This window comes from Rattus norvegicus, chromosome 1 (assembly GCF_021556685.1).
Source record: "Rattus norvegicus strain SHRSP/BbbUtx chromosome 1, alternate assembly SHRSP_T2T, whole genome shotgun sequence".
In the NCBI taxonomy this organism is placed as follows: domain Eukaryota; kingdom Metazoa; phylum Chordata; class Mammalia; order Rodentia; family Muridae; genus Rattus; species Rattus norvegicus.
This window is the reverse complement of record NC_141534.1, coordinates 117,948,798-117,965,202: the sequence shown is the minus strand read 5'-3', so window position 1 is coordinate 117,965,202 and position 16,405 is coordinate 117,948,798. Positions and strand designations below refer to the sequence as shown.

At 44.5% G+C, this 16,405-nt stretch overlaps 1 protein-coding gene across 2 annotated transcripts in view; it reads right to left on the bottom strand.

Annotated features, from left to right (window-relative positions):
• The window catches only part of Cyfip1 (cytoplasmic FMR1 interacting protein 1), an 88,713-nt gene that overhangs the window by 46,245 nt on the left and 26,063 nt on the right, over positions 1-16,405 (bottom strand). For both annotated transcript variants that reach the window (XM_087556682.1, NM_001107517.1), the window contains 8 exon segments: positions 10,649-10,766; positions 10,473-10,562; positions 9,113-9,190; positions 8,882-8,983; positions 7,644-7,825; positions 5,254-5,350; positions 5,040-5,168; positions 3,801-3,905 (listed from right to left, as the gene is read on the bottom strand). In XM_087556682.1, coding sequence (XP_087412808.1) covers positions 3,801-3,905; positions 5,040-5,168; positions 5,254-5,350; positions 7,644-7,825; positions 8,882-8,983; positions 9,113-9,190; positions 10,473-10,562; positions 10,649-10,765 — 900 coding nt within the window. In that variant the 5' untranslated portion in view covers position 10,766.

Below are 16,405 nucleotides of genomic sequence, written 5' to 3'. Positions count from 1 at the left end.
TAGAGGTTAAGCCAAACTGTCAAAATTAAAGCTGGAATTCTGTGACCTGCATGGCCTAGGGAGGGATTGACCTAGCAAGTACAGAAAAGATAGAATTGGGAGGCCTTGCACTCTGTTCCAGGATACTGCACAAATTCACTATATTTATTTTAAACTTCTGAATCAAGGGAGAGGGTTTATTGTAGACAGCTGAATGAGGAGGTGAGCCTCCAAACCATTCGACACAAAATTTGCCCTGCCTACAAGACATGCAGAGATAAAGATGAGATAGATTGGGGTAATGGCCAACGAATGACTGGTCCAACTTGAGACCCATTCCACAGGAGCCAACCCCTGACATTGCTGATGGTACTTTGCTATGCTTGCAGACAGAAGTCTAGCATAACTGTTATCTGAGAGGTTTCATCCAGTAGCTGATGGAAACAGGCAGAGGCCCACAGCAAACAACAGGCAGAGCTCAAGGAGTCTTGTGGAAAAGTTGGGAGAAGTGCTGAGGGAGCCAAAGGGGTCAAGGTTACCTAACCTTGGCCCATGGGAGCTCTCAGAGACTGAACCACCAACCAAAGAGCAAGCAGGGGCTGGACCTAGGCCCCCTACACTAATGTAGCAGATGTGCAGCTTGGTCTTCATGTGGGTCCCCTAACAATTGGAGCAGGGGCTGTCTCAGACTCAGACTCTTGCCTTCCTTTGGATCCCTTCCCCCCAGCTGGGTTGCCATGTCTGCCTCAGTGAGAGAATGCACTTAGTCCTGATGTGCCAGGGCAGGTTGGTACCTATGGGTACCTCAGAGAAGGGGAGGGAGAAAACAAGGGGAGAGGGGTATGAACTGGGAAGAGAGGAGGGATCAGGATGTAAACTGAATAAATTAATGAAAAAAATCAGGAATAAGGTTATTAAATACAGCTGAACAGAAGGCAAAAATATTATATACAGCTAGACAAGGAAGCAGGCTGTCCAAACCCAAGTTGTAGATATTTGTGCAAAATGGACACAGTAGGTTGTATATGTGAGCATGCATGGGTGTGTGTGTGTGTGTGTGTGTGTGTGTGTGTGTGTGTGTTATAATAAAGACATCATGAATTCGCAAGGGAGGCGAGGGAACAGTTAAGAGGAGGAGGTAGAAGTGACACAGTGCTCATATATAAAGTTCTCAAAAACTGTAATTAAAAAAAAAATCAAAAAGCCAAATGCCACCACCAACAGCAGCATTAAACTGTAAGGAAAAGTGAGACCTGTCTAAAAAAGACATCATGTGAGTAGAAGGTGAGTTCCCCTGTGCCCTTCTGGAGCACAACTTCCACCTCTGTGCTGCCACATCCCTTGTCTACCTACTCCTCCAATACACAAAGGTCTTACCCATTACCTCTACTTAAGCCTCATGCCAGTCATATGTCTGCTGGCTCAATTTCCTGTTTGGAGGCCATGAACTGTATCACCATCACCATGATCATCAGAACTGATCACCATCATCATGATCACCGTGCATTATATAATTGCTACACAGCAACCATGTAGAAGCCAGAGGAAAACCCTCAGGGGTCAGTCACAGTTGGGTCTCTGTTTCTTCTTGTCACAGTTACTTCTCTGTTGCTATGATAAAACGCCATGACTTATGGAGGAAGGAGTTCTATTTTAGATTATAGTTCCAGAGAGAGAGATTCATGATGGCCCCGGAGGCCCTGCAGCAGATTGGCTGAAGCAGAATGCTGAGAGAGCACATCTTCACGCAGATGAAGAAAGTAAAAAGGCTGAGCTGGAAGTGGGGTAAAGATATAAACTCTCAAAGCCCACCCTGGGATTCCTTCCAGAGAGGCAGCACCATCTCCCTAAACAGCACCAACCACCAACTGGGGACCAGGTATTCAAAGAGGCTAAAGGGGACACTTCTCATTCAAACCACCACAGAGCTGTTCCACCTTAACTGGCTTCTGGGCTTCCAGATAATTCTCCTGTCTCCGCTTTCCCATCTTGCTATAGGAGTGGTGGGATTATAGATGTTCAGCACCACGTCTGGCTTCTTATGTGGGTTCTGGGGACCAAACCCTGGTCACAAAGCTTGCACAGAAGTTGCTTTTAACCTTGCTAAGCCATCTGCCAGCCCTGGAGGGAGGATCTTATTTGAACTCTCTGCTTCAGGACCTTCCTGGACCAGGGGTCAAACAGTTACTAACCTGCCCAGTCAGCCCCCGGGTTCTCTTTCCACCCAGCCAAACTTGGGTCTTAATGGATGCTGCTTGCTTTATAAGGACCAAACTGCCTCCTGGAAGCTTACCGCAATACCAACTGTTTGGGTTATAAAGATCGGACATTCTTGTGGGGAATTCAGGTTTATGAAGCCCTGTAGGATCTTTTTATGGATATTCTTTAAATCCTCTGGGCAAGACATCTAGGTTTATAGCCAGACATTGGCTAAAAAAAAGATGCGGTAACTATCAGATTCCTCCGATCAAAGCTCCACAAAAGGAGGAAATGGGAAGGGTCTTAGAGGTAGCCTTAACAACCACCACCAAAAAAAATGGTTAGAGCAACCTACTTCCGATGCCATTGTTTTAGATAATTGCCTTTTCTCATTGGCAAAGCGACTGATCAAATGCTCTAAACCATGTGCTACCACTCACCGCTAAAAAATTAAAACTGAGCCATGATCTACTTTCTTAACCAACCCTCTGCCAACTCTTCAGAATGGACAGTGCTTCAAGCACATTCACGCCACATGATCAACTGACTGGCCGCTGGCACTGAAAAACCATTGAGAGCCGAGTGAATTATGTACCTGTCCTACGAGCGCTACTTTATTTAAAAATTAATATTTGTGGAAAGAAAAGGGAGGACAGGAAGTATACAAGGTCTATCTGTATAAAAACTTAAAAGAAATGTAAAAATGTTAGTAGTGAATGTGTGGTTTAAAGGAAAAGTTATGTGAGTCTAATTAAATTACATATCTACAGGTTTTTATTAGAGTTAGACTACTCATGATCTCCTGGTTCTGCATGCAACCTTGACGTCCATCCTGACAGGGGCTCTTCTGTAACTAAACGTGTCATGATTCTATGGAAGATTAAGAGCAAACGATTACTGAGCTGCATTGCGATTTCCTAGTCAAATGTTTCTAGAGCAGAAGAACAAGAGGAAAAGCAAAGGAACACTAATTTATCAGTAATTTAGTTATTATGCCGGGCAGTAAAGAATCACACTGGCCAAATACATAGGAGAACTTTGAAACTGAGCTAGATCACTGTTCTCCGTGCTTATAGGTCTTACCGGAAGACATACAGGCATAAACCTTTTGCTTCCTGGATCTTGCAGGTATATTTCATTCTACTAGCATGGTTCTAGCACAAAATAGAATAAAAATAAGCAAACCTACAAGCTCCACAGGTTCCCATGGGGATTCTTTTCGCAAGCTGAAGCTTGGGCATACACAGCCAGAGGCAAGAGAAAAAAATTGGATGATTCCATTTCTACACTATCCAACGCAGGGAAAACCAAGGCAAGGAGCAGGAAGGGGGATAGCAGCCACCTTTTCAGAAGGGAGATTAAGTCATGTCATGTGTGTCACAATCACTCACAGATTCACGTGGCAAAAATTTAATGCATGTATATCCATAAAGACATTCATCATCAATGCTCAGAACTAAGCAAAAGCCTTTGTCAGATTTTCATGTATGTATAGATGACATAGATCAGATATATATATATGTGTGTGTATATATATATATATATATATATATTATATATATGTATGTATGCTTTTATACACATACACATATAACACACGTATATGTACATTTGAAACTCACCTTGAAATACTTGTCTATTTTGGATAAATTTATTCTTTTCTTGGCATCTAGTTTGTAGATGTTACTCACACTCCCATCCATCAGGTACAGACCAAATCCCATGACCTGCGAAGCCACAAAATAGTACAAGATTAGACACAGACCTGTGAACTGACCCACACAGATGCACACTGCCAGAGCTGGTAACTCTGAAATCATGAATCACCCTTCCTCCAATGGTGCTATGAAATACAGAGCTTCCCTCTCAGATAAATCCTTCTCCCTCGTACATGTCATCGCCTGTGGCTACTTCAGCTTCCTCCCTAGACACTCAGGAGCCAACGCCTGCTGAGCAGAGGACAGTGCCTCGGTAGTACATGCAGGCAACTGCACAGGAATCATGAGATGGTTCCTCAAGAACCACAAGTTTCATTCTTGCCCACTAAACCCAAGTGCTAGAATTAAAATAGACCCTGGAGCATCAGGAACAAGGGTGGGTAAGCACACAATCAAGAATACTTGCTCGTTTTCTTCTCTCTCTCATCCCTCTCCCTTGTCTCGTTCTCTCATTACAACCTCTCCATGTGGAAGGGGAAAAAGAATACTTAACATCTGATATAACTCAGTCAGACTTGGTAGTTACCCAGCTCACAGCAACTGTGACGGTGTGTGTTAAGCTGTGTATTTTTTTATTGTGGTTTAAGACCTTCTATTCCCAGTCTGTATGCATCTCTTTTTTCCACTGAAATTGGGTTACAAAGGATAATTTTGTTTCCAGGCTACTTGCTAAAAACCAAGCAGCACTGACTAGCCTAACCTGACTAACAAGGCTCCGTAGACCTGCACTGTCTCAGACACAGCCACGCATTACTACTAAACTTTCAGCGTCTGTGTGCACTAATAAATTTAATCTGGCAAGGGCCAGCTGCACAATCCCAATGTGTCCTGGGAACATGATGAGAGCTTCTGCGTTAGCCGGCACTGTCACAGTCATGATGTGTCTATCATAGACCCCCACCAGGTGCTCTCCTGACAAGGATGTGTCACAAGTTGGAACGGCAGGCATTTTCAGCAGACAGTGCCCCAGACCAATTGTGTGTCGAGCAAAGGGAACATGTGTATACTCAAGAGATGCCATCTACATACACGACAACATGAGAACGAAAAAAAGGTTGGAAAAGATTCTAGATTAAGCACAGCCTTTTGTACAGTCGTGCTTTATCCCTGAGAAAGGCTGTACCCTCTCCTCTACACACGTACTTTGAGAAGCATGTGTTTTTCGCTGGGCGTCAAGTACATTCTGTTCTCATAGTAGTCCACACACAGATTCACGATGTCTGCCAGGAGTTCTTCATAGCCAGAAATGACCTCAAGCTGTTGCTGTAGAGACTGAAGCACAAGGAAAGATATTAGCTACCGCCCATTCCAGCCTCGCCGGCAACATGTCAACGGTGTGCAGGGACACGGGCCTTACTTGTGTAATCTTGTTGTGGTTGGCCAGGAACATGGACAAATTCTGTGACTCCTGGATGGATTGTGGATCTGCCATTTTACGTAAAAACTGAGCAGCCCTAAAAAGAAAAGAATTGATTCCAAAACATATCTACAAATTGATTGGGGGGGGGGGGAGAAGTGAGGAGGCCCCACAGGGAACTTGGGGGGAAAAAATCACTATTGTTCTCCTTTCCCTGAAGATATTTGCAGAAATGTGTGTTGCAGAAGCTGTTTATGGTTTAAGCCTCTTGCAGCATCTCTGACCTTAACTTTAGGGGAAGCTTTGGCCAATCCAGATGTACGTCACACAGTTTCAGAAAGCTTTTGTGCTCTAATGTCCATGGCCAATGGATGTCATCAACAGACACCTATAGGTCTGGACATAGGTGAATGTCTACCTTTATCTGTGGATCAAAGCATCAGAGATCTTGTCTACGCATATTCTGACTCCAAAAAGCCCTGAAATGCATTGTTAGGGATCTTTCCAAAAACCTCTCTGGGTCACCACTATTTCCAACAAAAAGTAAGTGCCCCTCCCCAGGTATGCTGTTTCAGTCCCTTAGTACCAGAACTTCCCAGAGTCCTAGATTTGCCAACTATTCAGCTGCACAATGTGAGGCAAACAAAAGGGCTTGCACACTAAAATTCTCGAAGGCACATGTTGAGTCTGTGTGGAGAAACTGTAAGAAATCTTTACATGTAACAGAAATTGCCCATAATGCTCTATCCGTGCCACCCTGAATCTTAAACTTTTACAGTTCCGTAAGGAAGGATCATATCCACTATGAACTCACTTCCTTTCTTCCTCATGATCAGCCTGAACTTAAGAAAGGACAATGTGTCTGTCTCCCTTGCAGTGGCTGTGGCCAGGTAACCAAGGGGTGGGCCATAAGATATGATGCAAAAGACTGTCAGGAACTTGAATGTTTGCTTCTAAGAAAGAGTATGTTCTCTTTCCTCTCTATTCACAAGATGCAAATTGAGGGTAGAACTCAAGCAGCCGTACTGGACTATGAGCAACATATGATAACCATGGAACGATAACTCCCTAATTAAAATAATTAAATCAAAATTTAAAAAATTAGTACTTTAAAAACTTGTATATAGTTCAATCATATCACTGATACAGTAACACTCTATCTTTTAATGTATTCATGCTATTGATTCCAGTAGAAGCTAGGGTAGAAGACACGGCAACCAAGGAAGGAATAAATTGAGGACACTGTTTTGGTTTTTTGTTTTTTGTTTTTTCAGTCAAGGCTCAGCATAATTGTGTGGGCTATTTTTACATTTTACTCAGAATATGTACTGAAAGTTATCACTTGGGCACCAATAAATGATTTTGAATGAGAGGGGGCGGTGAATATGAGGCTATAAAGGTAGTGTGATTGCTAATCTGACTGTAAACTTGACTACATCTGGAATCAAGTAAAACCCAAGTAGCTTGGTATACCTATGAAGGATTTTCTTGATCCTAAACCTCGATCATTTAAGGTCAGAAGACCTACCCTAAATCTGGACCTTGGATATTTCATCACAGCAACATCAAAATCTGATTAATACACCCCTGCTGGCCTCTTTCCAGAAGTTCTCTGCCTCAAAAGAAGGAAGCTGAAGTTGCCATAGAAAAGAGCGAGCTGTCCAGAGGCCCTGGAATGCTCTGTGTGATTCTAAGACACCTGCCAACTGTGCGTAGGGCAAGATCGTACAACCTCATGTCTGCGATGAAGTGCCAGGGTCCCTCAGCACACAAGGAACAAACCAGGGAGATAACAACGTCTCGGAGGACTGCACCTTAGTATCCTTGGGTGAGAAGCCCACGTTCCCCACAATAAGAAGTCCCCTAGGGCAAGCAGCTCTGCACAGTGAACAGAGATAGATGTTTACGTTTATTATCTCAAGGGAACTGAGCACCCAGATTCCCCCCAAACCATCTGAAGTGCTCCCAAAAGCTCCAGGCCGCTCAAGATGTGTAAAACTACCAGACATCCTTAAACTGTCAGCTACTCCTGCACCTTATTCTTGGCATCATGTATTCAGTCCCAAAACTGATAAATAGCTGCTATCAATAAAGATGATGGGCTGGAGAGATGGCTCAGTGATTAAGAACACTGACTGCTTTTCCAGAAGTCCTGAGTTCAATTCCCAGCAAGCACATGGTGGCTCCCAACCATCTGTGATGGGATCCGATGTCCTCTTCTGGTGAGTCTGAAGACAGCTACAGTGTACTCATATAAAATAAACAAGTAAATACATCTTTGTAAAAAAAAAATGATGATTTTAGCATATAGGAGATATGCACCTGCTAACTGTGGGTGAAGACAGGCCCTCTCTGGGTAGACCCACCACATGCTGCAAGTGTGAGCTCACCTCTTATACGCTGAGTGGTCATTCTTCACACTGCACTTCATGTTCTTCAGCTCATCCAACACAGCAAACATGTTGATAAACTTGCCCAAGGTGATCAAGTAGGCTTCAGACACGAAGTCCTTTCTCCTCTCAGCATGACACAGGCGTCTCACCTCCCCACAGAAACGCTCGATGGCATTTCTCTGAGCACACAAAGGGGAAGGCAGAAGAGCCCCAGTGAGCAGCTTATCGAATCCACGTCCAAGCTTCAAGGATGGTCCCCCATTCACTGTTTCTCTCTGAGGCTCTAGCATCACCTTCCACCTCACATAGAGACCCTGGTCTGAGCAATTTCCATGCCTTTGCTCTGTGAAAGCCATTGCTTATTTTGCAGTTTATTTTGCTGATTATTCCAGCGAAACTACTATGATGGTAACCATCACTGCTGATTGTCAAGTGACAGGATCTAGAATCTCCTGGGAGATGGGTTTTCGAGCCTGCCTACTGGGGATCACCTTGATTACACTAATTGCGGTAGAAAGACTCGAGTGATATAGTTGATGGCATTCTCTGGCTGGGATCCTGGGCTGTAGAAGTAGAGAAAGGCGCTGGGACACAGTATGCGTTCTTATCTCTGTGTCATGATTCTGGCAGTGAGGTGACCAGTTGGTTAAAGTTCCTACTGCCTTGAGTCCCCTGCTATGATGGACTCTACTCTTGAACTGTGAGCAAAACACACCCTTTCTCCTGTAAGCGGCTTCACTGGGGTATTCTGTTATACCAACAGCAAACAAACGAAGAGAGTTAATGAGCAAAGTGCTCTAATACGACATCCGTAATACTGATGCAGACTGTAGAGGGGATTCTTTTTGGTAACTTTTAAAATCAAACAACAACAAAATTCAAGGAAAGCTACAGTTAAAACCAGTTTAGATATCCCCACTGCTTTAAAGGGCCAGCAAGTCTCTTCCATGTGGCCTTTCCCACCACAAATGAAGAGTCAAAGGAGGTCAAGCATAGGGTAGCAAGTACCAGGAAGTCAAGGAAATAGCTGAAGAACTAGACATATAATGCACTTGGAAGCAATGAACGTGAGCTTTTGTGCAGGATAAAAATCTACGCTGAAAAAGAGGTGAAATACAAAGAAGTCTGAAGACTGTTGAGGCCTCAGTCCTTTCCCTGATGGCAGTCATTTTCCCATAGACCACACTGTCCTTACTCTCTAACATTAAAACCCTCTAATGATTTTAATGTTTTACCTGGAAGTACATAAAATTCATCAGTTTTGTGACCTCGGGTTCAAGGACTTCCACAGTTTTCTCATAAATTTCAACCCTATTAGGCTGCTCATTGCACTTCACCTGAGCAAAGAAAGAAACTCAAGGTCAGGTTTTTATCAGGCTGAATGAAGCAGGCATTCCACAACCGCACAAGGGGTGAGAGAAGATGCGGCCGGACAGGACTTGGGACAGGTGTGGCAGATAAGGCACCTGAGGGATGGCACGGGAGCAGCTCCTCCAGGTATACAGCATGACAGCATACTCTTGGCCTTCCTCTAGCATCTCGTTCTGCAAAATACACGTGGTGACAAATCACACACAAGCAGAGGAATAAGCACAAAGGGAGATCAAACTGCCGGTAGTCCTACAAAGCACCCTACCTGCCCGTTTGAGGGTTGGTAGCCTGACAAGAGTCACACTGTGCATGACAGACCACCATAATTACTGTAAACATCCCCTTTAGTCTCAGTAGGCTGCAAAGGATTTGGGGTGACAACGCAGTCATTTCTGAGGAGAGCGGCCACAGAGGTGGCCCCACTCAACCCTAAGTATCTACCTGTAATGCAGACTGGAAGTTAAGGGTGTGAAAGCCTGGGCAAGACAGCACCCTCAAAGCTTCTTTTCCAGTCACACGAAGCTTCCTGGTTCAGACAGGATCCAGTAGCAGGGCTTCTAGCCCAGGATATATAGGAGGAAAAGGCAGAATACTTCCTATAGCACTAGAAGTTCAAGGATGGTGTCCACAGGAAGAGGGCTACCATCATTTTTAAAATCTGCTTTTTGATGTTCTGTCCCATTACTTCCATATCATTTGCTTTGGTAAAAATGGTGAAAGCCAGGGGTGTTCTTTAAGATGTGACTAGAAATCTGGCAATGAAAAGTACTGCTGCTTTTCTTGTTATAACTTCTTTAACTTTTACAAATATTTAGGGATATATTCATCACTGTATTCTTTATTACACAAAAGGGGAAATAGAGTAGATGCAGAAAAATAGTCAACTGTGGACACTGCAAAATGGGTTATGCAGACATTAAAGGTATTTTCTCTGGTAAGTGCCATGCTTTCAAAATGTTCACAAAACCATTAAAATACATAATTATAATAGCAGAATTCATTTAGAAAACCCAAGTCCCATGTGAGTTTACATGTAACATATGTAAGTGCAGACACGGAGAAAGAGGCACCCTTGCGGTGCTGGCAAAGAATTTCTCTGGGCCAGAGAAATTTTTGCTTGGGTGGTTTTTGTTGTTTTTCAAGACAGAGTTTCTCTGTGTAACCCTAGGTGACCTGGAACTCACTCTATAGGTCAGGGCTGGCCTCAAACTCAAGAGATCTGCCTGCCTCTGCCTGTGTATCACTGGGATTAGACGTGTGTGCCACCAACACCCAGCTTGAGATTACATTTTTTAAGAGTATGCACTGTTTTTATAATAAAAAGCAAAGACTTTCTTAAAACTATAAGACATTTTCTTATTTTTTTCTCTACCTAGTCTATCAGGAAATATATAGTTTGTTTGCTGCTCAAATATGACTCCTGCAAGACAGAAACAAAGAAACAGACAGCATTACCATGCTAGAGTGGACAGTTGCTTGTTCAATGTATCTTGCAATGCCAGTGACAAATGCATTTCGGTCTTCAAAGTTGGTGTTGAAATTTGGCTGAAGGGAAATAGAAAAAAAAAACAAACAAACCATTATGGTGAGGTCAGAGCAGCCAGCTGCATCACCTCTGCCCCAAGACCAACCTGATAGAGCAGCGAGGAAGGTGGGGGCTCAATGCAGGGCTGCTGGTCAGGAAGAGGCAGCTCTTCCAGGAGGTCCACATTGGACAGTGCGTCCTCTAGTGTCACTTGGGCAGCCATCCTGCAACCGAACAAAGCACAGAGACACCGGTGAGGAAAGATGTGGTCTGGAATACACAACAAGCTATCTCTTCCCTTTCTTTCAAGGGCAGTGGAGATGACCAGAGCACAAGGACTGTCCTTGGGAGCCTTTGCTTCCTCCAGGCTTATTCGGAAGGCTCTCTTGACCTTCAGAGTTACCCTGGGGTGGTGTTTTGAATAGAAATGTCTCCCACAGAATCTTGTGTTTGAATGCTTGGCCTATGAGGAGTGGCACGATTAGGAGGTACTGCCTTGGTGAAATAGGTGTGGCTTGCGGGAGAAAGTGTGCCACTGTGCTGGTGTACTTTGAAGGTCTCCCATGCTCAACATACACCCAGGATGGCACACATTTGCTTCTGCTGACTATGGATCAAGATGTAGAACTCTCGGCTCCTCCAACATCATGTTTCCCTCCATGATACTACCTTACCTTCGAAACTGTAAGCCAGTCCCAGTTAAATGTTTTCTTTTATATGAGTTTCATGGTGTCTCATCACAGCAATAGAGACCCTAACTGAGATACCTGGTTACTATATTCTGGTTACTATGTTTACCATCACTTCCCACACCCTTTCTACACTGGCGCTCGCTCCAGCCCTAGTTGCTGGTGCTTAGGGTCCCCCAGAGTGCCCTCTATGCTAACCCTTCATATGGCTGGAAGAGGGCAGCATCTCCTGCATGGTTATTCCAAATCCATAAGGGACAGATGTAGGTCACAGAGCACCGCCCTTGGCCACCAGCAGTATAGCTACCCAGGCAGGCTGGAATCCCAAGACTACTAGAGAAGTGTGTCCGAGGTGAACTACGGAGGTGGCTGTTAGAAAATCATAAACATCATAGGTAGTACGGAGATGCAGAGAAGTGCAGGTATAGAAGCCTTCTATGCCAGATACAAAATGCAGAAGAAGCACACATATCCTCCCTCCCACTGAAAGTGTGCTGACCTAGCAGGATGGGTGGTGGGGTACAAAGATAGTCCATTCTCCTAGAGGGGACATTTGAAGTCCTGGGCTCTCTCCACAGAGGGAGCCACAGGACAGGTTGTGTTCTAAGAAGTAGCACAAATGAGCCAAAAGGAACACTAAATAGAGGCCTCCGTAAAAGAGACCCGCAGGCCCTGGCACACTGCCCTCGTGTCCTCTCAAGGAGAAGAGAGTCCTCAGAACTGCTCTTCAAACCCCAGACTGACCTCAAACAGCACAAGCATTGATCTAAGACTCTGCATACTTATGAGGCAAAGTAAGGTCTATATAGCCATTGAACCACACAGAGGAAGGTCTAAGTGGCATAGCAGAAGTTGAGACGTAGGACTGGTGTGGAACCACAGCCCAGAGAACACAGGCTGTTTGCCTAATAAAAGTAAAAACAGCAATACCTTCCAGGGGTTTTGGTAAGACCAAAGTCTCATATCACAATATCCACAATGTCCAGTCTCCATTCAAGTTATCCAGCACATAAAGAACTCCTAGCCAACTTCCTGGGGCTACGGAGGCCATGGATCTTAGAAGAAAAGTCATTACTGCCACTTTGCCAGTCCAGCATAATCCGTAACTGCATTGCAAATCTTATCGTTATACCCCAAAGCAAACGTAGTATCGCCCCTCATTAAAGAACCTTCTTTTTAGAGCACACAGAGACCATTACACGAAAGTACAAATGGACACAATGCAGAGATCAACGGATCTTGGAGACCTGAAGGCTATACATTTACATCGCAGAGCCTGCATCTACATTTTGGATTCTAAGAGCCCAAACACCAGGGTATCTGCTGGGAAACACTCTCTTTTAGAAAAGGTTGCATAAATAAGACTTGAACAATGGCAGTATCAGTACAGAAATGGTTACATAAATAACACTTGAACAATGGCAGTATCAAACATGCTAAGGCAGGAGGGGGTTCTCTTAGGGTGTTATTGCTGTGAAGAGACCCCGTGAGCACAGCAACTCTTATAAGGAGAGCATTTAATTGGTGCTGGCTTACAGTCCCATTAGCCCATTACCATCATGGTGGGAAGCACTGCAGGGCACAGTAGACATGGAGAAGGGGCTGAGAGTTCTACATCCAGATTAGCAGGCAGCAGGAGAACACTTGAACCATTAAGCCTGGTTTGAGCTCCTGAAACCTCAAAGTTCATGACTAATAACACACTTCCTCCGACAAAGCCACACCTCCTAATAACAACACTCCCTATGGACCCATGGGGGCCATTTTTATTCACCATTTACCACAGGGGTAAAATCTCAAAGGGCCTTTGAGGGGGTCCCTGCAAATGCTATCTATGGCTGACAGTGGTGAACCTCGAGTGGTTTATTTTTGACATATTTAAGCACAATCCAACTTTGAAGAAAAGTTTCCTTGTGATAATTATTACAGCAAAGCTTAAGGCGTGACCACACTGAAACTCCTTTGTAAAGTACATTGTATGCAGGTTCTATGGATTGAGAAGTGCTGTCTCGGTATGAAGGGTGTGTAACATGAATAGCTGTCTAGATAGGAAAGGTGTGTAACAAGAATAGTAAACTCTTTGCCGAGTACACGGGACCTTTCCTAAGAATTGGTTCTAATGACTGGGAAATAATGCTCAGGAATCTGGGGGATTCAGGTGAGGCCCAGCTATACAGAACGGCAAAGATCACCAGACCACTAACAATATCCACTCCCGGCCGTCTGGGTGGAAAGCAGATGTAAATCCCTTTAAGTCTGCGAGTGGAGCATTCCTGGTTTCTCCAGTGCTACCTGTGAGGATGAGGATCCTGGGCTCTTTTACAGGTCCCACCCCTAGACAACTGCTAAGAGAGGGAGAATCAGCCTCTCCTAGGGATAAGCCTTCTCACGGGTTATCTGAAGCCATCAGCCCTGAAACCATATACAGACTCATCAGGTTGTACTGATATATTTAGGAGAACATATATCTACATGTAACGGTGCTAATCAAGAGTTAGAGGGGTTAGCTGAGGCAGGCTGGAGGATCAAAATGGGGAAATCAATGTAATTGTATTTTCATTCATATACATGATATGAATATACAATCGGCAACAAAAAGTCACAGCTCCTACCTCTGGCTTCAAAGCATCGACTGTGAGAAATCCCCACAGTCCTAACAGTCTCCAGTCAAATGAAGAAGCTAAGGATGAACAAGAAGCAATCAAGCAAGTCAAAGTTAAAGAGAACACGGTGCAGATTTTTTAGAACTGAAAGATGAAAGGCTGAAAACTTGACAACTCCTCCCTTCCCCCACCGGAGCTTAAGCACACAGGCAGCCAGAGGGAACAGGACAGGGACTTTTCTATTTGCTGCTGGGCTCCATTCCCAGGAACTCACATATGCTGAATGTCTCCAGCCTACACTATTCCCTTCAGCCCAGCAACAGGACTTTTAAAGTCTGAAATCGGTATCTGTCAGAATCCTCAATCAAAGTCCGAACGATCATTCTCATAGGAGAATGGAGAACTAAAGAATACAAGGATGCTACAGGAAGTTCCTCAAACTGAAGAGAAATGATACAGGAGACAAGTTGAGACACGAAAAATGGAATCAATGCAAAGAAATGTAAAGAAGGAGTGTTATTTCCTCTCCAACTCTTAAATATGTCTAGTTGGAGAGATAGATGGCTTCACAGTTAAGCAGACTGGCTGTTCCTCCAAAGGAACAGAGTTCGACTCCTAACAAGTCGCAAGTGTTTACAATTTCAGTTCTAGGGGACCATATGCCTTCTTCTGGCCTCCACAGCACCGCATATGCAGGGGTGTATAAACATATATGTAGGCAAAAACATCCATACCATAAATTACAAAATTACCTGACATTTGTAGAGGGAAAGCCAAAACAGAGCTAGTCTTCTCTTAAGAGTATTCTCACAGGCGAAGCCCAGAGATCCAAATCGCTAGCCTTAGAATGCTAGCACGTTTCAGTTTCAGCCCCATATTCTGCGGCCCAGGTCATAGATCATGAACTTAACTTTAACCAACCAGGACTGCTCTATGTGCACAGCCATGATTACTGTATGTCAGAAAGTGCATAACTGTGCCCAGTTGTCAAGCCTGACCCTTCAAGACTGCGCACGATCTAAATTGGACAACCCTCCTTCATCCTGTACAAATCGCATGACAGGAAATAGCACACAAAGCTCAGCGCACCTATATTCAGTATCACCCCCAAGCGAAGAGCACCCTAACCCTAACCCTTCACCATGGTCAACATTCCAGCTCCTAGGCAGGCTGCTGCCCTCTTCCAGTGCACTGAGTATCCTATGATTCCTACTTCTGTCTGAAAAATAATTCACTCACAGCCTGCCATTCTAGTGTGATAGAAACTGATATCCACCCAATCTACTACAACATTCAGTAATATTATTCCTGGGAAGGAGCTCTGCCTACAAAGGCCGACTGTCTGACTGAGTCCTCAATGGTGTGGGGCAGGTTGAGCTGCTGTAGCTCTAGAGCTCAATTACAATTTATCTCGGGCGATCGTAGCCGACTGAACACCCTTTCCAGGCCCCACTACTGCATCAGACCTTCCCTTAAGAGTGATGACTGCAGACTCATAACTGAGAAAGAGACATCGAAGGCTTCTATGACCTTGCCCTCCCCATCCCACCCCATCCCAACCCCTCAAAAACAGTCCAGGCAGAAAGCTACTGAAGAGAGCCCTTAACATTTGTGATAAAGATGCTGGGGTTGGGGATTTAGCTCAGTGGTAGAGCGCTTGTCTAGCAAGTGCAAGGCCCTGGGTTCGGTCCCCAGCTCCGGAAAGAAAAAAAAAAAAAAAGATGCTGAAGTATACCTCTTCACAGCTGATGGCTTGTGGAGCATGGCGGGGAGTGAGGGGGAGGGGGAGGGAAGACATGACACAACTGACATGGGACAGACAGCATGACACAACTGACATGGGACAGACAGGACCCCTCAGTTTTCTTTAAATGGCTGGCCACTGGGAGTTTGGCCATGCTCCTGTGAGTATATGGAACTTGGTGGGGGTTTTATGGGGGAGGAGGGTTAACAAGGGTGGGAAAGTGAACCTGGGAGGAATGGGAAGCTAGTGTGATGGGATGCACTGTATGAAAATCCTAAATAACTATTACGTTGTAGAAAAGAATTTTTAAAAGTTACTCCAACTGCTGGGCATGGTAGCACACAGCTTTAAGCCCAGCACTCAGGAGACACAGGCCGGCAGATTTCTGTAGTTCAAGACCAGTAGAGAGAGAAAAAAGCCTTGCCTGTCCTCAGTTAAGAGGTTGTGCCTAGCCTTGCAGTGACTTGATGTGCCCTGAGGAGGCAAGGAGTGCATTCCACCCTCTCACAGGAGGAGGGGAGGGGGAAGGAAGGGACTGTGTGAGGGGGGAGACTGGGAATGGGCATTGATCAGATAGATAGATAGATAGATAGATAGATAGATAGATAGATAGATAGATGGATGGATGGATGGATGGATGGATGGATGGATGGATGGATGGATAGATAGATAGATAGATAGATAGATAGATAGATAGATAGATAGATAGATAGATAGATGGATAGATAATCCAACTAGACTTGTCAATTACCTGGCCAGATTACCTGATTAGCTAACTCACCATGCTGAGGACATGAGAAACATGATCATTCCCTTAATGAATTAAA